General features: G+C 37.5%; 1 protein-coding gene across 4 annotated transcripts in view; it reads left to right on the plus strand.

The window, feature by feature from the left end:
- Positions 1-25,479, plus strand: part of SYNE2 (spectrin repeat containing nuclear envelope protein 2) — a 284,958-nt gene that overhangs the window by 113,106 nt on the left and 146,373 nt on the right. For all 4 annotated transcript variants that reach the window (XM_053928255.2, XM_053928253.2, XM_053928254.2 and 1 more), the window contains exons 32-45: positions 388-538; positions 9,969-10,127; positions 10,782-10,943; positions 12,756-12,857; positions 13,850-14,050; positions 14,380-14,551; positions 15,073-15,185; positions 16,297-16,499; positions 16,952-17,071; positions 17,172-17,460; positions 18,669-18,820; positions 19,763-20,072; positions 21,243-21,407; positions 23,755-24,096. In XM_053928255.2, coding sequence (XP_053784230.1) covers positions 388-538; positions 9,969-10,127; positions 10,782-10,943; positions 12,756-12,857; positions 13,850-14,050; positions 14,380-14,551; positions 15,073-15,185; positions 16,297-16,499; positions 16,952-17,071; positions 17,172-17,460; positions 18,669-18,820; positions 19,763-20,072; positions 21,243-21,407; positions 23,755-24,096 — 2,641 coding nt within the window. The remainder of the gene's footprint in view (positions 1-387; positions 539-9,968; positions 10,128-10,781; positions 10,944-12,755; positions 12,858-13,849; positions 14,051-14,379; positions 14,552-15,072; positions 15,186-16,296; positions 16,500-16,951; positions 17,072-17,171; positions 17,461-18,668; positions 18,821-19,762; positions 20,073-21,242; positions 21,408-23,754; positions 24,097-25,479) is intronic.

Here is a 25,479-nt window from a genome sequence, read left to right on the forward strand (position 1 = left end):
TCTGTATTTTATTTTTATTTTTTTAAATTATTTTATTGTTGTTCAATTACAGTTGTCTGCATTTTCTCCCCATCCCTCTACCCCACCCCAGCCAAACCCACCTCCCTCCCCTGCTTCCACCCTTCTCCTTGGTTTTGTCCATGTGTCCTTTATAGTAGGAAAACCCTTCTCCCCACTGTCCCTTCCCCGCTCCCCTCTGGCTATTGTTAGATTGTTCTTAACTTCAGTGTCTCTGGTTATATTTTGTTTGCTTTTTTTCTTCTGTTGATTGTGTTCCCGTTAAAGGTGAGATCAGTATTAGTCTTTATTGTAAGATAGTTAAAAAGGGAAAGAATGGTTTTGTTATTTTCAGACGTTTGTTGTTTTACATTTTTTTCTTCTTTATAGCCTTGACCAGTGTGAAAGAGTTTTGGAGCTTTTAAAACAATATCAGAATTTTAAAAATGTCTTGACAACTTTGATTCAAAAAGAAGAGAATGTCATCTCCCTTCAGGCTTCGTACATGGGGAAGGAGAACCTGAAGAAAAGGATAGCAGAGGTGAGTCCAGTTCCAAAGGAAGCTCTACACGTGGCCTTGCTCACAACCCTGACAATAAAGAGGATATTATGAAGGGAGCTGTTTTCAAAACTTGGTTTAAAAGAACTTACTAGTGACTCTATTTTACCAAATACCTAAGAATTTACTGAATATATCAGCAGAGCTTGAAAGAAATCACCACCCAAGTTGATGTTTGTTTTTAATCCTAATCTAAGGATATGTTTATTGATTTGAGAGAGAGAGAGAGAGAGAGAGAGAATCATCCATCAGTTGCCTCCTGTTTGCGCCCCAGCTGGGGATCCAGCCCCCAACCTACGTATATGCTCTGACTGGGGATTGAACCCACTACGTTTGGTATATGGGACGATGCTCCAACCAACTGAGCCACCCGGCCAGGGCTGTTTGGGTTTTGATACTGGCACTGTGGTTCTATTGGAGTCTGGGGTCACCCCTGCTGCTTCCTCTGTAAGGTGGTACCAGTTGGTGAATGAACCTTTTACCTAAAAGAAACCTGAGACTTCATTGCAGCCTCAAGAGAATGAAGACAGTGGGAAAATCCCCTCTGTTGTTGGACAAAGGAAAAATTATGTTTTTATTTAGTTGCTTTCTGCAAAGGTGTGTGAACTGATCTCAGGTGGTTCTGTGTTCATAGCCTCACCAATCACAATTTTGTATTCTAAGAAGAATAACATTTTTGGACACTAGGTGTCATTATTTTCTATGATTTTATGTGGTTATCAATCAGAGTGGCATAAAATGAGTTAGAAAAGAATACACTTTACTATATTACTGTTCACCAGAATGTTGCTTTTCCTGTGGGTTTTATGAGCACTATGCTAAAGTGCTGTCAAGTTACACTATTCTTAATTTCAATGTCTCTGGTTATATTTTGTTTCCTTTTTTCTTCTATTTATTATGTTCCAGTTAAAAGTGAGATCATATGGTATTTGTCCCTCACCGTCTGGCTTATTTCACTTAGCATAATGCTCTCCAGTTCCGTCCATGCTGTTGCAAAGGGTATAAGGTCCTTCTTTCTCTCTGCTGCGTAGAATTCCATTGTGTAAATGTACCATAGTTTTTTGATCCACTCATTTGCTGATGGGCACTTAGGTTGCTTTCAGTACTTGGCTATTGTAAATTGTGCTGCAATGTAACAATAGCCAGAGGGGAGTGGGGAGGGGATAGTGGGGAGAGGGGTTTATAGGAGCTACTATAAAGGACACAAGGACAAAATAAGGGGGAGGGAGGTGGGACTGGCTGGGGTGGGGTGGAGGGATAGGGAGAAAATGCAGACAATTGTAACTGAATAACAATAAAAAAATAAATAACATTTAAAGTGCTGTCCAAGTGTCAAAAGCATGTGTGAAACTTAGTCTACTAGATTCAGCTGTTTGTTAGAAAGCTATTTTATTAAACTTCACATTTGCTGAGAGCAACATCCATAAAAGCTTTGATAGACCAGGTTCTTACATGCAATTTATTCCTTATCTAGAACTCCTGACCCTGAAGCTGAAATGACACTTAGGGTTCAGACAAATGGCCAGTGCCACAGATGAGGAATAGCCCCTGTCAGGGATCCATTGTCTCAGACTCAGTATCTTTAAACTGACCAATCAGAAAGAGCCTTGTTTAGATAACCAGTTGTTCAATATGTGACTGTGTAACTGGTTTCCTATGAGACTTAACTGAGGGAGGCCACGAAGACCATGAGCAGACAGTCAGTTAGAGTTGCTTAGATGCAACCTCTCTGGTTCCATCCAGTGGAGGTAGCTTTGGGTCTGGTGGTCTTGGAGTTGAGGAGGATTCTGGCCTCATTTCATTGGATTTAAAGAGCTGCAATTCCCTTGGTTCTCAGAGAATCCAATATGATCAGTTGTACGAGATTCCTCAACCTTGTGTCCTATTTTGCATAGCTACTCCCCCACTGTGCCCCTGATGTCAGTTTCCCACCTGGTGCTTTTATTTCAGAATCAAGGTCCCTGCCTTAATCCCAGATCCTAAGTCCCTGCCTTGTATACTGACCAGACATATCTAGCCCCTCTTGCTTACAGCTGTTCTTGGAATGTGCTGATCCTCCTTAGACCTTGAGTCCTACCTTTGCCCTGTTCAGTGGGATCCTGTTACCAGGAAAACCCTATTTCTGTCCTGTTTGGTGAGGTGGCATAGGAAAAGTGCCTAGCAGAGTGCCTGGGACTTACCTTATAACGAGTGTCAGCCGTGATGCCCCACTGTGTGTGTGGTTGTAGGGGGGTGGAAACACATGCCTCTGTCCTCAAGGTTGTTTTGGCTGGTCTGACAGTCAAACAGACATGAGACAGATTAGCGAGAGAAAACAGTCAAATTTAATACATCTGTTTGGGAACCCTGCATACATGAGAGAGTCAGCAACCCCACATGCACTAGAGGATCAGAGACAAAAAGGGAGAATGGGAACATAGGACATTCCTAGTTAGGGGTGGAGTAAGGTACCTTGGGCACTTCAAAGGGTTTTTGCAGAATGACAAGCAGAGCAGATGTTCAGTAAATAGGAGTTTACCCTGCTCTATAGATAGGTCAAAAGAGGTTATCTCTGATCATCTCTTTTTATGGGCAGGTCCCCTAATTCAAGTTCATCTAGGTAGTTAAGGGAGGTGCCGAAGTTTTTCCTGAGTCCTTGGGCTCAAGTTGACTTTAGCTCAGAGCAATCCACAGGCCACAGAGGTACATCTTGGGGTGACTCGTTCTAACCCCTGCCTCCCCCTCCCATCTGGCCTATCTGCAATTCTAAATGCTCCCTCTTCTCAGTTGCTTGAATATTCTTCCCATCACCCATAACTGCATAACCAACCCCATAACTGTAGACTATATACTTGCTGACCAGTAGAACTTCCATCACCTTCAGGCATGTGGCCCTCTCCTGGGTGAGTCTCCCTAATGGAAATCTAAGTTCCGGTCTTGACCCTTCTGACAGCATTAGCGCCTCTATGGCTATTGTCTTAGTCTGTTTGGGTTGCTGTAACAAAAATACCATAGACTGGGTGGCTTTTAAACAACAGAAGTTTATTTTTCACAGTTCTGGAGACAGTTCTTATAGTTTACAACATTCTGCTGTTGATCTGCCTCCAAATCTGTGTTCTTCTCACATGCAAAGTATATTCATTCCATCCCAACAGCCCCTAAAGTCTTGACTTGCTCCTGCATCAACTCTAAAACATAAGTCCAAAGTCTCATCTACATACCATCTAAATCAGGTATGGCTGAGAGTCAAGGTGCATTTCATTTTGAGGGAAATTTCTCTCTCTGGATGTGAACCCAAGAAATCAAACAAATTATGTATTTTCAAAAAACTATAGTGGGACAGCAATAGGGTAGAGATCCATCCATTCCAAAAGTGAGAAATAGGAAAGAAGAAAAACATGTTGGTCCCAAGTAAGAATAAAACCTAATAAGGCAAACAACATTCAACCTTAAGGCTTGAAAATAATCCTCTATGGCCTGATGATCTGCCTCTAGGCCCACTGGGATGACTGGATGACTCCCCCCTGACTGCCCCCCCCCCCCTGTAGCTCGCAGCAGGGGCCCCTGCAGCTCTTCTGGACTGGGGCCCTACGCCCTCAGCACTCCTCACCTGAGATCACTCACTTGCAGCTGTCTTCTCCCCGAGCCCTCACCTGATGGAAAGGTCAACAGAACTCTGGAGTCTCTTTACTAATATAAGAGCACTAGTCCTATTGAAGACAGCTCCAGCCACTTCCCAAAGATCCACTACCTAATACCGATACATCGGGTGTTAGGATAAGAGCTTCTTAGAGTTTCTTATTAAATAACAAAAACTTGTGGCTTCTCATTCCAACCACGGGTAAATCATAGAATGAGGGCTTTACTAAATTATTTCTATGTATTGTATGTATAATATTTATATGTATAATATCTACATGTATTATATTTAATAATATCATTCACTTAAATGTGCCCTCATAGATAGAAGTGACTATTATAATCCATTTTTTATTTTTTATTGTTTAAAAATTAGCTCTTTTTGGTCTTTTGAAAGTCAATGAAATGAGCACTCTACATTGCTGATGAAAGAGTATGTTGACACTACCCTTTTGGAAAACACTTTTAATAACATTATTGAACACCGTTGAAAATCTTTCTACCATTTGACCAAATATTTCACTTAAATATGTAAAATTCTCAATGTCAAAAATAGTCATTGCTGCACTTTAGAGATTTACTGATTCCTTCTTTCTTCAGTGGTCGAGCCATATGCCCTTCTGCTCCAACAAATGACCTGTCCCAGAATTGAAAACTCCTGAAGCCAGAAAAATGGTTTTATGTACAAATATTATTACCATGTGGGCTTGTACTACACTATTAGTAATAAAAATGATAATGATGATGATAATGATAACTTCTACCATTGATGCCTTGGTCATTGTGTGCCAAGTACTTTGCATATCATTATATCATTCTCACAATAATTCTGTAAAGTAAGCATTATTATCTCTGCTATACTGGTAAGAAAACCAAGGCTAGAGAAATTTAGAAATAACTGTAGGGGTTTTAATGTTATTAAGATAGTGTTATGAAAAGAAGAAAGAATTCCCAACACTGCCCCTCCAGTTTTCATAATTTGTAGGGGAATGATCAAGGTAGATGTGTGGTAAAAAAAAAATAAGACCAAATGGCACCACTTTAATATTATGTGCATAAGTGCCCGATACCCTAGCAAGTGCTCTGGTAAAAAAAATGGGTTCAAGCATGAAGGCCAGCCTAACTGTCTGCACGGTCTTTCACCTTGACCAGATCTGAGTCCACATCTTGGAATCTCCTCACCCTTTCTTTGGCTGCACAGAGTAGCTCAGATACCAATGCAATGACCTCGCTGCTTCCTCTTCTGTGAAGAGAGGTGCATGATGCGGGTCTCAAGGAACTTACCCAGTGCCAGTAAGGAGGCACCATGAAGCAGAAAAAAGAACCATACCCATATGTTGAATTTTTCATGCATGCAGATCCTGCTCACTAGTAAATGTGGTCCAATTTATGTCTTGGTGGGAAAAGTGGGGGGAGAGGTTCAGTAACTTACCCTAGGTTGTATGGCTAATTACTGAGTGGTACTTAAATTATTATTTAAGCTCAGGTCTATCTGACTACAAGCATGTTTCAATCATCCTAATAGTACCTTCCCCCCAAACATTTGAAGTATGTGTAGGCAGAAGTGAAAATTGGGTAACTGCTTCATCTGTGTCCCTTTCTCAACTGTATGGTTAGCTCACAAAAGGTGCTTTTAAAATTAATAAAATAACTCTAATTACTTTTAGGAAATACATAAAAGTCCAGGCATTATTTTCTTATGTTGAAAATCCTCCATCTAGCATGGTGCCTAGTGTATGGATGTTTTATATATTTGCTGAATAACATTATTATTTTGTATGGAAGATACAGAAGTTCTAATACACTGGTGTTTAATTTTTTTCTCAGACACTTTTTTAACTGTCTGGAAAAAAGTGAATTTTATTACTGTTGATTGTTAACACAACTTTCAGTTAATTTTGAGATGACCTTGGTACTGTCTTCAGAATCAGTCAATTTTTGTAGCATGTGTTACCACGATGCTTTGCACCAGTGGCTGAAATATGATACCACTGAGAACTTTTGTCCTTCAAAACCACAGAAACCTGGATGTTTATCTAAGGTATGGTGCCAAATTTCCTCTCTGTTTAATGAAAGACAGAGTGCAAATGAAAGAGGAGAAGGTTGGACTGTCAGGGGACTGTTGAAGTTTGGGAAATGTCAGAGGGGACCAGGTTTCCCTTCTTTCCCCCCTCCCACTCCTTGTGTGACGAAAGCTGCAGTTCCTGTCAGTGCTGAGGCACCCTCTCCTGCTCTTTCCCTTCTCTTCCCCTGCTGGTAGCTTGTGCCAATGGAACAACAAAGTCCTTTGAATGTAATCAAAATTAGAATGGATATATATGTACAATTTTTCATTTAATGGAACGGACATTTATTATGCTCCAGTGCAAACTAGGAGGAAAAACACCTGGGTTTGCATTTCAGCCTTGCCAATGTATTAGGCAGTGTCAAGTTTGGAAAGAGAAACCTCCCAGTAATTTTTTTCATCAAAACATTTTAATATTTCTAATTAAATTTTTTATTTTGAGATAATTATAGGGAAGTCACATGCAGTTATAAGAAATAATACAGAGAAAGCCCTGGCTGATGTAGCTTAGTGGACTGAGCACCGTCCTGTGAAGCAAAGGGTTTGCCAGTTCGATTCCCAGTCAGGGCATATACGTGGGTTGCAGGCCAAGTCCCCATAAGTGGGTGCATGAGAGACAACCACACACTGATGTTTCTCTCCCTCTCTTTCTTCTTCCCTTCCCTTCTCTCTAAAAATAAATACATAAAATTTTTAAAAAAGAAATAATACAGAGAGAACCTGTGTTTCCTTGCCTAGGTTTTCTTAATGGTAAGCTCTTATAATTTTGCTATTTCAAAAATCTAATATAAATGAAATCATACAGATTGTAACCATTTGGGGATTGGCTGTTTTACTCAGCATAATTATCTGGAGATTCATTTAGATTCTTGTATGTAATATGATAATTTATTACTTTTTCTTGCTGAGTAATATTCCATGATACGCCACCAGTTTATTTAACTATTCACACTTTGAAGCACATCTGGGTTGTTTCTAGTTTTTGGCTATCATGAGTAAAGTTGCTATACACATTCGTGTAGGGGGTGTTGGTGAACATAAGTTTTTCTGTCTTCAGGAAAAATACCCTAGACTACAGTTGCTAGGTTGTATGTTAATTATATATTTAGTTTTTAAAGAAAATGCCAAACTGTTTTCCAGAGTGGCTGTACCAGTTTAGATTCCCACCAGCAATGTATGAGTGATCTAGTTTCTCTGCATCCTTCCCAGTATTAGATATGGTCTATTTTTTACTTCAGTCATTCTGACAAGTATGCAGTGGTATCACATTATGACTTTAATTTGTATTTCCCTAATTGCTAATGATATTGACCATCTTTTCTTTTGCCTGCATGCCATTTGTATGGTATCTTTGGCGAAGTATCTCTTTATATCTTTTGCTCATTTTCTAATTAGAGTGATTGCTTTACTGTTGAGTTTTGAGAGTTCTTTTCATATTCTAGATATTAGTCATTTGTCAGATGTGGTTTGCAGATATTTTCTCCCAAACTATAGCTCTTAACAGGGTATTTTGAAGACAGAGCAAAAGTTTCTAAGTTTGGTTAAAGTACAATTTATCAATTTATCCTTTTTTAAGTTGTGCTTTTGGTGTCAAAATCTAAGAATTCTTTGATTATCTCAAGATTCTGAAGATTTTCTCCTTTTTTCCCCCCAATAAGTTTTATAGTGTTTGGTTTACATTTAAATTCATCATCCACTTCGAGTTAATTTTTTGTGTAATGTGTGAGACTTAAGGTTTGTGTTTTTGTGTATAGATGTCCAGTTGTTCCATGGCCATATGTTGAAAAGGCTCTATTTCCTTTGTTGAATTGCTTTTGCACCTTTGTGAAAAATCAGTCGGGTATATTTGTGTGAATCCATTTGTGGGTTCACTACTCTTTTCCATTGATCTGTGTGTCTGTCCCTGTGGCAGTACCATATAATCTTTATTACTGTACATGATAGATTTTAAAATCAATTAGACTTTCCCCCCCTTTGCTATTTTTTCAAATGTTTTAGCTATTTTAGTTCTTTTACCATTACATATAAATTTTATAATAATCTTATCTATTTCTACAAAATAGTATTACTGGGATTTGATCATTACATTAAACCTATACATCAGATTTTTGGGGAGGGGAGAATTGACATCTTTACTCTGTTGAGGCCTCCAATCCATGAAGTTGCTTTTCCCTGCATTTATTTAGACCTTTTTGGCTTCTTTCCTTAGCATTTTGTAGTTTATAGCAAATAAGTCCTATGCATGTTTTGTTAGATTTACACCTACATATTTAATTTTTTGAGTAATTAGAAATGGTATTATATTTTAAAGTTCAGTGTTCGTGTATTCATTGCTGTATATAGAAGTACAGTTGATTTTTATATGTTTATTTTGTATTCTACAACCTTTCTGAAACTATTTAGCTCTAGGAGTATTTTTATAGATTCCTTGGTACCTCCTATGTTGATAATCATGTCACCGGCAAACAAGATAATTTCTTGACATTGGAGATCCAGGTCACCCTGTTATTGCTAGTTGGGGGTATGAGTGCCGACTCCCCATTAGGCCTCCACTGATATCCCCCGGCTGTTCCTTGCAGTTCCCTATGTGGCCCATCATAGGGGTGAGTGCTTTATTACTGCCGGCAGGAATGAAAGGCCTGGCTCTCTACTTGGCCTTCTCTGACATTATGCTGGTTGGGTGAAGGTGAGGCTTCTGTTACAGCCTGGTGATGGTGGAAGTCTAGGCTGTGCACTTGACCTTTGCTGGTATGGTGGGGGTTGAGCCATAGTTAAAAAAGAATATTTGTCTCTAGTGAGCAATTACTTTCTAAAAGTTTTCTGCCTTGCAAGGCTGTCCTATTCCTGGTACGCTGGATGAAGAGAACAAGCTTTTGTTGGGTTTTCTTTGTCTGTAACATTACCTGATGCTGGCTTCTTCAGTCTACATTCTGGGGTATGTGAGGGAAAACGTTGCAGGGAGCTCACCAGCAAGCAGGTTGTTCCTCCGGAGCCGATGCCTGCAGCCATTGTTCCCACTTAAACTGCAGTCTTCTGAAGTTAGTTTTGTATATGACGTGCAGGGTTTTTAATATTACTTAGTGGGGTGAACAGGGAAAAGTATGTCTATTCCACATTACCGGAAATGGGAGTCCTCCTAGGGTGCATAATTTTTAGATTTTTGGCTATGGGAAATCTATTTTCATATTTTATGTAGTCATTTAAAAGTGTTTGTGTAAGATTAGTAAAGTAAGTGAATCACTAAGATTACATTAGTCAACAAATTTAATTTTATAGTTTAAGATCATTGGCCTTTTCATAAAATAGTTTTTCAGCTTCCATGTTAGAAATGATGCTGGAGTTGGAATCACAGAAGATTAAACTGGAAGTCGCATTAAAGATGTTATAGAGTTCTGTATGTTTTATTCAGATGAGAACTTTTTTTTCTTCACTATTACAGGTGATTCCTAACAGAGGAGTCTAGGAACTTTCATTTTTTATACCATTGAACGAATATACTTTTTTGGGTAGAATATCATTTCCCAAGGACAAAAAACATGGTTTTAGATCATACTTTATCATGTGTAGTGGGAAGAAAGTTGGGTGTGGAATTATTGTTAAACCAGATGGTTAGGACTATAAACACTTTTCATTGAGAAAGTGGGACAATAAAAGCCAATAATAGAATCATGTTTTTCACCAGCTTGTCTATGTCAGTAGATCAAAACATGTTTTATACCTTTTTAACAGATTGAAGTTGTCAAAGAAGAATTTAATGAACATTTGGAAGTTGTAGACAAGATTAACCAGATCTGCAAAAATCTACAATTTCATCTAAATAAAATGAGAACCTTTGAAGAGCCTCCTTTTGAGAAGGAGGCTAATATTATTGTGGACAGATGGCTTGATGTAAGTGATAATTTAATTGATGAGAAATTCTATTGTATAACAATTACATTGACCTTTTCTATTGCATCTTTAGTATTTTTAATGTCATTACAAAATTCAAAGGAGCTCATGGTAAAAGTGTTCAATAATATAAAGGTTTGACTTAGAAATTAACCTTCATACCCAGAGTTTTAGGCAGTACTAACAAATGGGTCTATAATTTTCTGCATACAAAAGAGCAAGCTCAATTTATTTAAAATAAACTAGTTAATATGTTCCTTATTTGTGCAGGTATTAATGTTCCACTGTATATTTATTTAATGCATTTTTAGTTGAGAACTAATGATATTTTTAAAATGAATTGCAAGTTAAGAATTTGTGTTGTATTTTCATCTGAGATTTTAAAAGTGCTTTTTGTTTATTGTGGTTTAGAACTTAGGAAGACTACTGCTTTCACTGCATATAACCTGCAGCTCATCAGCTAAGATTTTTTTTGTAGAAGGAACTATAGGATATGTTAAAGCAAGTATTTTATTGATTAATAAAGCAAAATAGCCAGTAAAGTTAAACTTAAACTAAAATTTTACTTAAGAATAGTGTTTGACTGAAACAATGGCTTAGAAAAAGTATATTTTTTACTACTAAATGTGTTATTTCTCTTGTTAATTATGGTAGATAAATGAGAAGGCAGAAGAGTGCTATGAAAATCTTGGTCGAGCTCTAGCTTTATGGGACAAACTTTTTAACTTAAAAGATGTAATTGATGAGTGGACTGACAAGGTCCTTCGAAAAATTGAATCACATCAACTCACCGAAGAGGAAAGAGAAACGGTGAAGGTAATTTAACAGAGATAAAATATGTGTTCTTTTTTTTTTTTTACACAGCTGACATTTTAATAATGAGTTGGCTTTCTTGAAAGAATCACAAAAGGGTAGAGAAATCACAAAGAAATCTTTTATTTCTTTTATTATCCCTTGAGTGGGACCTGCACTGTGTTGTTTCCTTTACGATATCTGGGAAGTTGTTAGCAGATGTCATTAATCTGGGGTTTGCAGACAGCCATGGGATTCATGGATGAAGTGACCTTTCATGGGAGAAAGTGCATCTTTATTTTTATGAGTATCTAACAACAAACATAATAGGATGAACTCACATGTGACATTGTTATTAACCAAATCACAGATATTTTAAAATCATTATCTGGTTGTTGCCACTGTCACCCTTTTCATTACGTTGAAAATGTGGTTTTTAGCAGGCCCACTGCTAGATGATGTTAATGTATTAACAGAGAAGCATATATATTACTGTAGTATAAAGATGTTATTTTTAATATTTTGATAACTAAATGTAATTTTTTTATAGTTTTACATCATTTATTTTATGTTTTATTTAAAAGTATTATTATACAACGGGTCCATAGGATTCACCAACTTTCTAGTGGGGTTTATGGTGTATAAAAGCTTAAGAACCCCTAGCAGAAGTCCCATCAAAATGCTTAAGTGTTCCCAGGTGGTTTCTAGGCCCCTGGATTAGGTAAACTTTTCCCTAAAGGGCCAAATCGTAAATATTTTACACTTGTAGATCGTTTGGTCAATGTCACAAATGGTGAACCCTGCTGTTGCAATGTGAAGGAAGTCCATCATGGATAAGACACAAGTGCTTGAAAGTAGCTGGGTGCCAATGAAACCACGTATAAACACAGACTGCCAGCCCTTAGGCTAGTAACCCCTGACGTAGAGCAGGACTGTGGATGACCTTCATGATTTGAATGAAGCAGTCCCTCAAAAATACAGACAAGATATAGGCTGAGTGTGAACATCTTTGTAGAGCTTCAAAAAAGGTTATGTTTTTAAACAGTAATCTCAGCTTTCACCATTTGGAAAGAATTAAAGTTATATATTTTTTTAACTCCAGGAAGAATTTTTTCTAATTGTTTTGTTGGTTTACATATTATTAGTTTGTACCATAAAAATGCACTATCTTGGTAGGTCAAAAACTGAAATATTAGCAATTTTATCTGCTTCAATGTAATATAAAAATGTATGTACATATTGTGAACAATGGCTGCATAATTTGTTATTTTACTCACCTTAAATTCAGTTATCCGTTTTTATGCATTTGGAAAGGATTTGCAGTGTGTGTGGAGATTTGTGAGTTTTCTGGGTATATGATAATAGCATGAAGTAAAACTGTGAGTTTTCTGAGTATGACTGAATGATCACTAAGAGTCCCTTATATTTGTCTTAAAGTACAGGTTGTTTTAAAATGTGAAGTTAAAGATTATAGACTACCAGCTTATGGGCCAAATTCCACCAGCAAGTAGGGTGTGTGTGTGTGTTGACACAATTTACAGGTACAGATCTATGAAATGCAGTAGCTTTAGGTGGGCCCTGCACACGGGTATAGCACAGCCCTGGTCCCTCTCTACTGTCTTACAGCTCGCACCCTTCTCTCTGTTGTTACGTTTGGCCGCATTCATGAAGGCACTTGGGTTTCTAACTCCCAGGACTCTGTCAAAACAAGAAGTGATTAGGGGCAATTCAAAAGCACTCTCATTTCCTGTATGTTAGCAATAGCAATAGCAGTCATGGGTACTAGAAAATAAGGTATGTAATAAAAATATTTTTTGTTAAAATTATGTGTTTTAGGCCGAGTTACAAATCCATGAACAAAAATCCTCGGATTTTTCTAAAAGAGTGGCTAAAATACAGTTTGTGCTTCAAAGCAGTGAAATACCTCTTGAATTGCAGGTAAGAGAACTCTTATTTAAAAGTCACAATGAAGGTACTCAAAAGTTATGTTCATAAACCAGAATTTGAATCTTAAACCTAAAATAAAATTAGGATCATTATTTAATTCACCTGTGTTCAGTTCCTATATTAAGTCTAACTAAATTTTTAATAGTATGGCATAGCCTATTATCTTTGGCATAGCATATATCTTTGTTCCACTTTTAGGATGAATATTATTTTTTCCATTTCTCTTGTGTCACTTATTTCACAGGCCTCTTCTGTGGAGGGAGAGAGAGCACTGTGTGTCCATGTCAGGGAACAAGGGGAATCCTCAGGAGTTGGCATGGGTGTAGGAAGGAAAATATTGCTTCAGAGACTCTAGGTTTATTTATTGCTAGATGGAGAACCAGGGAGATTGCCTCAAGTGTGAATTTCTGTTGTGCGAAGAGATTTGCTACAATTTTATGCAAATCAAAGTGCATAGTGGCTGAAAAGGAATATTCACACAGCTGAATATGAGTCAGACTTTCTGGGCGAGGCCCTGGTGCTACCACCCATTAGCCTTCTCATCTTGGGCAAGCTACTTAACCTTCTTAAGCCTATATTTTTGTACATTAAGTGCTTACCATGATGTTGTGCACGTAATAAACACTCATCAAATGCTGGCTTTGCAATTTTTTCTATAGGCTTTTATGTTTTCAAATGAATGCTATGAAATAATACCTCAATTGGTATGCTAGATAGAACTGGTTTTGAGGAAGTGTTTCAAATTAGTCTCCTTTAAAAAGTCAGAAGTTCCATTTTAGTTTTTCATGTTACTCTTTTTCTTTAAAGGCAACATTCGAATGTAAAGGCAACAGTGATGTAAAGCAGTGAAGAATTATAAGTAGAGAAGAATTTATTTCACATTAAAATGAAGTAGTTGCATCTCATTCCCTTGCAATGTGGTTTGTCTTAAAATCTAGTTAAATAAAATCTGTAACTGTACTTCATGTGTTTCTTGATTTCAGGTCATGGAGTCCTCTACTTTGGAAAAGATAGAACGTGTAAAAAGGCTTTTAACAGAGGAATCCAATGGCTCTGCACTCAGTGGAAACGCAGCTGAGCTGCGGGAGGACCTGGACCAGGCCAAGACTCAGATTGGGATGACTGAGTCCCTCTTAAAAGCCTTGTCTCCTTCCGACAGCTTGGAGATCTTTACGAAATTGGAGGTACTTCCCGCTGCTTCTCTTCTGTGATTCAGATTTATTTTCTCGTTTATTTCTGATGGTCTTGACCTCTTGAAGTTGATAAAAAATAAAAGCCTGGGGGAAGATCTCAGACAAACAATTTGTGTATATTTAGCAGTCACCTTTGACTTGGACAGTAATTATTTGATATTCAATTGCATTGCCTCTGTACACTTACTGGCCAAGAGAAAGCAGTTGCACCCAAAAGAAAATCATCTATATTTTTACAAAAACATTGGAGACCTAATATGCATTGTGTACATTGAGCGCATTTTAAGACTTAATGACTGTTTGTTTGTTTGTGTATTTAGGAGATACAACAGCAAATTCTACAGCAAAAGCACAGTATGACATTACTTGAGAATCAAATAGGTTGTCTGACTCCTGAACTCTCTGAATTAAAAAAGCAATATGAAAGTGTCAGTGATTTATTTAATACCAAAAAAAGTGTTTTGCAAGATCACTTTTCTAAGTTATTGAATGGTGAGTGCAATGTTTCTTCTGCTGTTTTTCTGAGAATCTTGAAGTATGAATAAGTACTGTGAACACAAAAGCTAATCTAAGCTTCACTTAGGGATGGTTGCACAGATTATGTTTAAAGAAAAGGATTTATTCAGATAAATCTTTCGGGGGAAGCTCTCACTAATCTATGCACGTCATAAATAACATCTATTTCTTTTAAGTGCCAAATCTTTATTTTACTAAAGAAAGTCAACGCTGTCCTCATGTTTGACCTGCCACTGTGGTGAGTGAGTCTGGGGACATGTCTCCTGGTGACTTTGGGTGTCCTTGGAAAGGAGTTTTAGTGTAGAGAATACACTGCGATTACTTTGTAGATTCCATGGGCCCTCAAAATTGGATTTCAAAATATTATCAGTTCATACAATGATTTGTAGCCATGGCGTGGGAAGCAAGTTTCAAAATCTCTCACTTTAACTAGATGTATGCAGTCTATCTCGAATGAATACAGCTTTATTTATTCATTTATTTATTTTCCCCTGCAGATCAGTGCAAGAACTTTAATGACTGGTTCGGCAACATTAAAATAGACCTTGAAGAGTGTTTTGAATTATCAGAAACAAAAAAGAGTATGGAACGAAAGCTACAGAAACTTTCTGTAAGTCATATGGATTTCAGTAAGAATTCATTAAAACTAAAATGCTAGAGGCATAGAGCTGCATTTAAATAGATAGGATGATAATTACTTTGACTTATTAATTTACCTGCATAGAGGTAATATTTTAAATAACCTGGCTTTTCCCAAAGATTTGGAAACTGCTTATTGGGTAATGGTGCAGGTGTTTTAAACAAGTTCTGTTTATACACCTATTCTAAGATGCTGTTTATCTTAAGTGTCTGCTAATGAATTCAATTACGATAAAATCATATTTGATAAAAACTTAAACATTTATCTAATTTGGTCTTTGACATTCCTTTACTTTCCTGAAAGAGGTCTCTTGATTTTTTAAGTCTTCCCAGGCATATTTCTTTTAAAAATTGCAGTTGAACTTGAATACACTGCTAGTCAAAGTATAGTGGAGGCGGCTAATAAACGGCAGAGTGCCTGCCCGTGCCAAATGCACCGCACCCTTAACTCTTGATCACTTCAGGGTAGGTGATCTAGTACTTTAATTTTGATAATAAGTCACCCTCTCAAGCTTATTGGTGGCACTTAATGTTCTCTGATTCACTGCTTTGATGATATGATTCTTCATTGATAGAACTACCTTTCTTCTATTTTTTTATAGTTCTGATTTTTTTTAATCCATTTAATGTCACCCTGTTAATGGGCCTCAGCAACTGATGCTCAAACACTTTAACACAAACATTGAAATAAAATGGTGATTTGGACAAAGTTTTATAGAAAATAGTCTGTTTAGTTTTACACTTTGATTTCCATAAAGGAACAAGTATTTAGGAGGAGTATGGCCAGAAAAGAAGAGTGCAGCTTTTCCGGGCTTAACTTCTACTGACCTCCATGGTGGCACTGCGCTGTTTTGCTTACGCCATTTCCAGAAAGTCAGTTGCACACACGCACTGTAGAACTAATATACATCAGCTTTTGGTCATTTGTCATTGAAGTCCGTCGTATCACCATAGGTCTTCTTTTGTACAGGAAGTCAGGAAGATGGCACGTCAGTGTACTTACTGGCTTGGACCGTGTCATGGGGTTGGCAGAGAACATACACTTGCCAGCAGGACATAATTGACTTTTTGTCTTTTTTAAGGATTTCTTGGCTCTTGAAGGTAGAGGCAAGCAAATACAGCAGGTGGGAACGGTACTGAATCATGTGAAGAAGCACCTGCCCAAAGCACATGTTAAGGAGCTTAACAGTTGGATTGAAAGTCAAGAAATTGAATTAGAAAAAATGGAGTCCATGTGCCAGGTGCGAGCAAAGGAGCTTGATGACTATTTGCATCAGCTACTGAGGTAGGAAATGAAGTTGACCTCTAATAGCATGTTTTCTAATGATATCCTTCTATGTACTCTGCCTCGGTACAGCTAGCGTTGGGATACACAATACACACAAATTTCATGAATAACATACATACTTCCAAGCCTCAGTTTGGCTCTAGGAAGATGGAGGTTTAGAGAATTCTTCAAATTATTTAACATGGCAAAGGTTCAGGGGAGAGGCCAAAAATGTTTTGTTTGTTTCCTGTTTTTTATGATGCATTTGTGTGACTCCTGCTTTATAGAATACCATTGCAATACAGGCCATTAGTATTCATAAATAATGTTACAAATTAAATTTTCTCCAAAGAATAACAAAAACATGCAGTAAAAAAAACCTGGTTGGCTCAGAAGATTCATGTCAGTCTTCTCTTCAGAGAAACACTTTTTACTTACCTTATATTCTCACGTTTGTAATGTTCTTTTAGACTCCAGGATGACCACAGAAACCTGAGTAAGTGGCTGACTAATCAAGAAGAGAAATGGAAAGAAATGGAAGAATCAGGAGAGAAAACTGAGTTATTTTGCCAAGCGCTAGCTAGAAAGAGGTATAACTGATCTTGTCTACAATGTATTTGCTGGGAATATAGTTTTTTTTACATGATGTTGTGGCTGCTGTAAACTTTCAGTGATATTTGGAATTTACAGAGAACAATTTGAATCCATGGCCCAGTTGAACAACTCTTTGAAGGAATGTGGGCTTACTGAAGAAGAAATAATAATGGAATCAACATGTTTGACTGATAGATACCAGGCATTATTGAGACAAATATGTGCAATCGAGGAAGAGGATAAGTTACCTCCTGCTGAGGACCAGAGCTTTAATGATCTTGCCCAAGATGTGATTCACTGGATAACAGGGATTAAAGAATCCCTTATGGTTTTGAATTCATCTGAAGGCCAAATGCCACTTGAGGAAACAATCCAGAAAATAAAGGTATAACTGTGGAAATAAAATCTCAGAGGTCAGAGTGAACTCTATTTTGAAATGATTTAGAGGAAAATGGCAAAGATTTGTTTCTTAATGGAAAATAGAATCACTGTAGAATGGTTAAAGACATTCAGATGATTGACCTTACAACAGAGAAGGGCTGTGAGGGATCTAAAAATTATTTTAATGCAGATGGAAGAAAGTAGATCCTCTCCTTGTGAGGGCAATGCCCAGTTATTGTCCATCTTTACCGGGTGCAGCGGAATTGAAATAAAGGCAGGAAGTCACAGCTGTGGCAGGTGGGAGTTTGCTGGGGTATAAAAAGGCACCAGCAGTGTCCAGGGCGGGTCTGGCAGGGAACTTTTCTTCAGAGTGGATGTGTAGGGTTCATCAAGGTTATTGGGTACTGAGTGGGTTGTGGAGGGCAAGGGAATCTCAACCTCCCTTCAGCCCACTTTTTATCTAAGGGAGATTCAGTAAATATTGCTGGATTAAAATACAGGAGACCGAAGCACATGTGCTTAAAAGAAACTAGGGAGAATTGAAATCATGTTGATGGAAGTATTGTTAGAAGAAATGGTTAAGAGTAATGAGCTGGAAGGGTTGGTGAGACTTCATGAAGTAATCAGAACCTTGAGATTATTTTCGGAAAGGTTTTCCAGAGAAGGTGAATCTGGAGTAGTTTCTAAGAAGGGGAGAACTTGATAGTTCAGAACACAGGAGGGGAAGAGAAGACCAGGGAGTGGGAATTAATTGTGCCATGGTGCAGAGATAAGAATTGCAGGAAGGACACTGCTGCATTTTCCTCTGGGAAGCCATGAGTCTCGTCTTGAGTGTATAAAAATGTTCTGTGCAGGTTGGTAGCCTAAGTCTTCATCTGGAAATAATGGAGTAGGTAGGAGGGGGGACTTGCCAGGGCTTGCTTTTTTTGTTTTTGTTTTTTGGCATATACTCTATTTGAAGGCTGTTGAAAATCAAGAGGAAGTCAGGAATGCAATCAGCTCAACCTGACGGGTGTTTCTAGAGACCAGTCTTCTATAATGCAAGGGAGATGTCTTTGTCATTTGGGCAAAGACATATAAAAATGAAAGGGTAATTTTGAAATCTAACCTGCAGGTAGAATCTTAATATAATGTTTATAAATAAAAAGATAGTGTATGTACTATCCCTAAGTACTATGAATGGGATTATAAAATCTTTTTGATTGAATTCAGGAAATCATTTTACTGAAGCCTGAGGGGGATGCTAAAATACAGAAGATCATGAGTCGGGCTGTGACCAGCAAGGCTCCGTTGGTGTCAGAGACCGTTACTGACATCGAGAACCAGTGGGCCAGCACACTCCATTTAGCCAACACGTATCTAAGGTAAAGGACATGCCTTCACCACTCTCCTGGTTTTCCGTTGCACAGTGAAGCTACGACAAGTATGTTTTGTCTGCTTCCTGGATTTGGATACAATGCCTGTTGGAGAGGAAGTCAGTAGGTCAGGAACATCAAAAATGTCAGAGGCCGAAACGAAGAGGAATAGTTCTCTGGGTCAGGTATAAAACACGCTGTCATAGCTCTGTGGCAGTATTCACTTTGGCTAGTACGTCACCCCATGAGGTAACAAATTAACATCGCCTGTCATTCTACCTTCAACACTCCACTTCTGCACTGAAACTACCTTCCCCCAGACAACCTCAGTATCCACATGGTATTCCTGTAGAATATTAACACTATTAAATATGTATCCTAGGGTTCTTACACGTGCAATCATCAGTAAATGTCTGAACTAGATGGACATAATTCTAGTAAAAACTTGATTTAGATCACATCTTAAATGATACACTTAATGTTTGGTGGAAATGTGAATTTTATATTTCTCAACAAGACAATCAGATCAAAGCTAAATTTAAGATATAAAAAGAATAAACTAGTTAGTTGGCCAATACACTGAATGCTTATTTGTTCTACTTATATGAAAAAGAAAAACATAGGGTAATGTAACTATATTTAAACATAATAAGAGCAAATAGTTTGAAATCTAAATTATTAATTATTTTTTCTCAGGTCAAATTATGTAACAAAAAACAATAATATTTCAGTAATACTACAAATAATTATTGTCTTAATTTTTGAACTAAGCTCAGTGCTATTTAGTTCCGAAATTAAAACAATAATTATAATGCCAAAAAGTCTGTAGGAATAATGTATATTAGTATTATTTTAATGCTCTTATTGTAATGTATGTTACATTATAATATGCAAAGTGCCATTCCATTTGCTAATTGTCATTTCCTTTGTAAAATGTTTTGTTAAATTTAGCCATCAAGAAAAGCTTCTCCTAGAAGGAGAGAGGTATTTGCAAAGCAAGGAGGATCTGAGGTTGATGCTCACAGAACTAAAAAAGAAACAAGAAGTGGGCTTTGCTCTGCAACATGGGTTGCAGGAGAAGAAAGCTCAGTTGAAAATTTATAAGAAATTCCTCCAGAAAGCACAAGATTTGACATCCTTGCTAAAGGAGCTAAAATCTCAAGGAAATTACCTCTTAGAATGCACTAAAAATCCCAAGTTCAGCGAAGAGCCTTGGCTGGAAATAAAGCATCTACATGAAAGTCTTCTTCAACGACTACAGGTGAAGTGGTCAAAATAAAATTTTAAATGATTGTCATAATTATGTAAGATTTATATAGAGAACCATTTTTTAAAATTTAATGTATCACTTTTAGATAAAAATGTTAAATCCTCCAGGATAAATGAATCAAACTAGTCAGTTTTGCTAGAAGAATGCATCATGTACTATTTGATAAGGATGTTATTTTCTCTCATTGACATTCCCCTCTTCGGGGATAAAAAGACTTAAGATTTTTTTAGGCATCTCTGTGAGGGTGATTGTTTCAATTATTCATGCGTCATCCATGCATCCATCCCTCTGTCCATTGATGTATCTATGCAAACATCTATCCATCATCCATCATCTATTATAATAGTTTGTATTCGTTATTCTGTAAAAACGTATGTCTCTCTCTCTCATTTCTTTCTACATGATCTGCAGTAAAAGGGTTAAGAGGTAAAATGTCAGCTCGTCATAAGGGAGTGTGTTTTTTTAAGAGAATTGTTTATAATTCTGTGCACATTAAAAACCAGTTTCGGTTTGGAATTACCTGGGTAAGAAACCCTGCTTATACAGATAGAAGGAGTTGTGCAGGGGTAAAGGTGTATCCTCTCGGCATTAAGTTGCTTAGTTTAATAGTTGCTACTTTTCTGATTAGGTGTGGCCACCTTATTTTCTTATTCCGGGAAGAGAACCTGAAGGTGATTTTGCTCTTGAGTTAGGATTACTTTTTCTTGAGACACAACTTTGGAGTTTGAATCTTTTGAAAGGAATCAGGGGTTAGGTTGATCTCATATAGTCTCATTTTCAAGTGTGGGCACTTAGTTTTAGTAAGAAGGATAATTAAGGGACCTGCTTCATTATGGATGTTTGTGATGATGACATAATTTGTAGGCATTTCATTTTGTAAGCCTCTTAACAAATAAATCATCTTCAGGAAAGAAGTGAAAACAAAGAAGCATGGGGGAAAAGATATGGTCTCATTAAGGGCCGCTTTTGGGGGAGAAGGGAGGTTTTATAGTGAAATATCTCAAACACTAAATTCTAAGAGAATTCTGGACAATTTATGACCATATTCCTATTTCAAGATGAAACCTCATAAAACAAGTATTCATGAACAACTTCATTATTATCTGAGTGAGAAAATTCAGAAAGAAATCATTCATACATTGTCCATGGTTTCATTTTTAGGATTGCGTGCAAAAATTGGAAGGTCATGTTCAAGAACACCACGCATACCAGGCTTGCATCACAGACCTAAATAACGAATTGGACAACATCTCCAAGGAATTTGCTAGTTTTTCTGACAGGCCTATCGATCAAATGGAAGTTGAGGGAAAACTCCAGGAACTGCAGGTATTAAACAATGTCCACACATGATAGACATTAAAAAAACTCAATTTTATGACAACTTTACTAATGAATGTTTTTGGTTTGAAAGTCAAGTGCTCTTCAGATGACTACTAGGTAAAGTTCTGACTAGTCATAAAAATAATGGGGATGCTCTTCTTTTGTGACCAAATCCATTTATCATTTCTGTTGTAACTGGTCCCTGCACTTGGGAGCCTCAGGGATGATTCTCCCCATGGCCTGTCTGTAGCTTCTGGAGCTCTTTGTTTCAGAGACCGCACAGTGATTCCTGGGGAGACTGGGTGGCCCACGGATGCATCTCCCACAAGACCCAGGGGCAACTCTTTCCCGTTTGCATTCTTCATCGTGGGTGGATAGGAGTTGTAATTTTTATTAGTTTGTGGACTTGTGGACTACATTAGAGCTCTCCCCTAGAGGTAGGGCTTTCAAAATTCCCACTCTGTGAGGATTGCAGCCGTTTATCCACATCCTCAAAACACTTTCCTTGGGTTTTTACTGTTGGCACAGCCAACATAAATAGGCCTAAGTGGTGTCTTCTAGAAGAAAACAAAGTAAAGCTCTTCTCAGCTCCTCTTTTCACAGTTCCTTGACTGGAGATTTTATGGGGTGAGTCACAGGGTGGCACTGCTGACATAAGCTTGGGAATGTGTCATTGCTTCCTTTTGGGGACCTGGGAAGCGTGCCAGACTTCTCCAGAATGGACAAGTTTGCCTCCCCTTTTAGTAGTGATAACGTGACAAACGTTGAGGTCTTGTCGTGTCTGAGGCACTGTTTGAATGCATGGATACTGAGAAAAGTAAAAAACTTGAGACTCATTGTGAGGAGCTCAGGATCCTGTTGAAAAATTAAAATGCAGACTGTTGCTAGACACAGAGGAACCACAGGGACCATCAAGTTCAGACCCCTCCATTTATACCCAGTAAACTGAGTTGTGGCAAGGTGAGGGACATACAAGGTCACCCAGGTTAATTGACAGAGGAGGGGCCACGACTCAAGTCTTCTAATCCTAGTTGGGTGAGTGCTTTTCCTAACTCTTCACTAACTATCTCTACTTGGTTGTCTCACAGTTAGTTGTAGTTAAGCACGTCCAAAAATTAACTCATCTTTTCTTTCCCTTTCTCCATCTCTGGGGGGGGGGGGGCTCTCTGCCAATGAACCTGCTTTATCTACTAGGTTCTTTGACTCCATGAATATCTCCACCATTTCTCCAGGCTTATTGAGTCAGAAACCTGGATATCCTTTCCTGGATTCCTAATCTGGTCAGGCATCAAGTGTTGTCTCGCTCATCTCTGGAATATCTTTACAGTTAGTCCCCATCCCCCTGACCCTCCCATTGCCCCCATGATTGCTGCTTTAGGACAGGTCCCCATCTCACAGATCTCTGCATTAGTCTTCTGGGCTCCCTGCCTGCACGAGCTCACTCCATTGCACCTTCTGGATCTGTCTAAAATGCAAATCTGGCATTTGCTTCTTTCAGTTTAAAATATTTCAATGACCCTTGCATATTTGTAAGCAGAGACCTTTACACATTCATTTCAATTGTCTGTTCACTTCTGTGACCTGCTCACTGAACTGTAGGAACTTGAAGGGAATGGATTTTACTCACCCATGTAGCTTCAGAACCTATCATAATACTTGCTGTTAGTTGAATGAATGAATGAATGAATATTTTTTTGTGTGGTCCATTAAGATAGTGACTAATAAATCCTACATTGTTCACTTAGTGACCTTAAGGCTTATTCTATTTCAGTGGTAACATCAGTACCTGCTATAGAACCTCAAATTAATTTTGAGTCTAGAATTCTCAAATTAGCTCCCTTTATTCACGCATACATTTAGCAAATGTTGATTGAGTTTCCATTATATTGAAGATGTTGTACTAGATAGATTTATTTAAGCTTTGCTCTGAATTTTAAATATTAACATTAGATTCATGTTTGTACATTCTAAGTGATTTTTTAAATACTTTTTCAATGTTTTGCAAATAGTAGGCACTTATTATTTAGTGTTTTGATTATGTCAAAGGCTGTAACTTGAACTAAATACATACTGAACAAACATGTATTGACTGCCTCCAATGTTCCAGGAACTGTGTTGTGAAAATTTGTTACTTTTAATTTTTTAGTTACATAGAAAATCTGCTTGGGAATTTGATCTGGGATTCTACCTTGCTTTAAATCTTACCCAAAGTTTCTTCTTTGTAATACAAGTTGATAAGTTTCTTATTCTTCCCGCTAGTGAAGCAGAATATGTTGTGATTTACAAAAGTCAATTAACTCTTGTGACAATTGAACAGAGTTAGTTCTTGTGACAATATTTTCTCCACTCACAGGAACTAGAGAATAGACTCCATTTACAAGATGGCACGTTAGAGAAGATTGTAGGTTTAGCAAAATCCATCAAGCAAAATACATCTTCAGTGGGACAGAAGATTATTAAAGATGATATAAAATCACTTAAGTGTAAACAAAAAGATTTGGAAAACAGACTTGAATTTGCTAAGCAGGAGATGGAAAATTATCTCAACAGCATTCTCAAACCAAAATGCTCAACAGAAAAAAAACAAAAGTTTACTCCGCCAGGCAGAGAGAAGCAGGTCACTTCTGACATGCAGGAGTCCACTCAGGGCTCAGCTGCAGTGGGGAAGCTGGAAGAAGACTCAGAAGTAAACAAGGTAAGTGCTTGTGATTGCATCTCTGAGACATTGAGTCTGAGAATGAAGAGGTGCTGGGATTTGAAAAGAGGGTCGTGAATCAAGCCTTCTGATTTCATAATTAAACCCTCAGTGTGCTGGCTATTTATGTGGCCCACTTTTAAAGAGAGCCCTTAGAAAACTGTCCAAGATTTCAGTGGTGAAATATTACAGTTCAGTGTGTCAAAATGTCAGTCATCAATTTAGGTTTATTATTCTCTCTGATATGTAATCAGTTATAATTTCTTGGGTCAAAAGCACAAAGGCAAATGAAAAGAAAATGTGCTTTATCCATTTTCTTAGGAAAAAATCCAAGGGCCCTGGGTTTTTTTTTTTTTTTTTGGTTGATTTTATAATGAAATCAGAGATTGTTGGAAAGGCTAGATTCCTTCTTTTTCTTCTTATGTTAACCCTATACTGCAAATATATTTTTAAATGTTGTCTGATCATTTGGTTCGAGAGTATCAACATTTAGCCTTCTAATTCTCCCTGGGGAGAAAATGAAGAATGTTGTTTTGTTTTCATTCTGAACAACTAAATGGGTACATTTTCCCGGGGCTCTTAAAGTGCTTTCTTATAGGTTAGAGATTAAAATAGAAAAGCACAAAGAGCCATCTAGTAAACTATATTTGAAAGGGTCTCCTTGTTAGGCAGCATCTCACAATCAGGTTCCAGCTGGACAATAGCAAAGGTTAGTCTATACAGGTGTGAATTCTCATCAGCTTTTTATGGAATATGTAATCAACAGGAATGAAGAGAATATGCACTTCTCTTGTCTTCCTAGAACGGAAATGCATGGAGCATTACGGGACCTAGACAGGGTTTCCTAGAAGTTAAATGCCAATGGAACCTCTCTCCGACCATGAGAAAAGATTTATAAATCCCAGTGTTAGATATTGCTAGAGGAATACTATGTGTTAAAGGGTTAAGGGCCCCGTGGGTGAGATTCTTGATGTTGTATCTGTCAAAGAAACTCTCTTAACAGAATTTAAACAGCAACAGTTAAATAAAAAAGGAAATACACTTGAGTGCTTCCTATCCTAGTACATGACTTTCTAAAGGGACTTGTTTAAAAACCTTAAAATTAGCTTCTTAGACCCATTTTGGCTGTGAACCCCTCAAATTTAATAGAATATATTGAAATGTAATTAAAGATCCTAATCCAATAATAATTTTAAAAAATTTTAGTAAGCTTTTACTTAATCTTTTAAGGATAAGGGTAATCCTTATCCTTAAGGATAAGTTAAGGATAATTTATGATGCTGCATTAGAATGATTTTTTCCCCCAGAGGAGATGGAGGGACTTACCTTCCTTCACCCACTTTCCCTCTGGTAATCACCATGCTATTGTCTGTGTCTATGAGT

This window comes from Desmodus rotundus, chromosome 7 (assembly GCF_022682495.2).
Source record: "Desmodus rotundus isolate HL8 chromosome 7, HLdesRot8A.1, whole genome shotgun sequence".
Taxonomy (NCBI): Eukaryota; Metazoa; Chordata; class Mammalia; order Chiroptera; family Phyllostomidae; genus Desmodus; species Desmodus rotundus.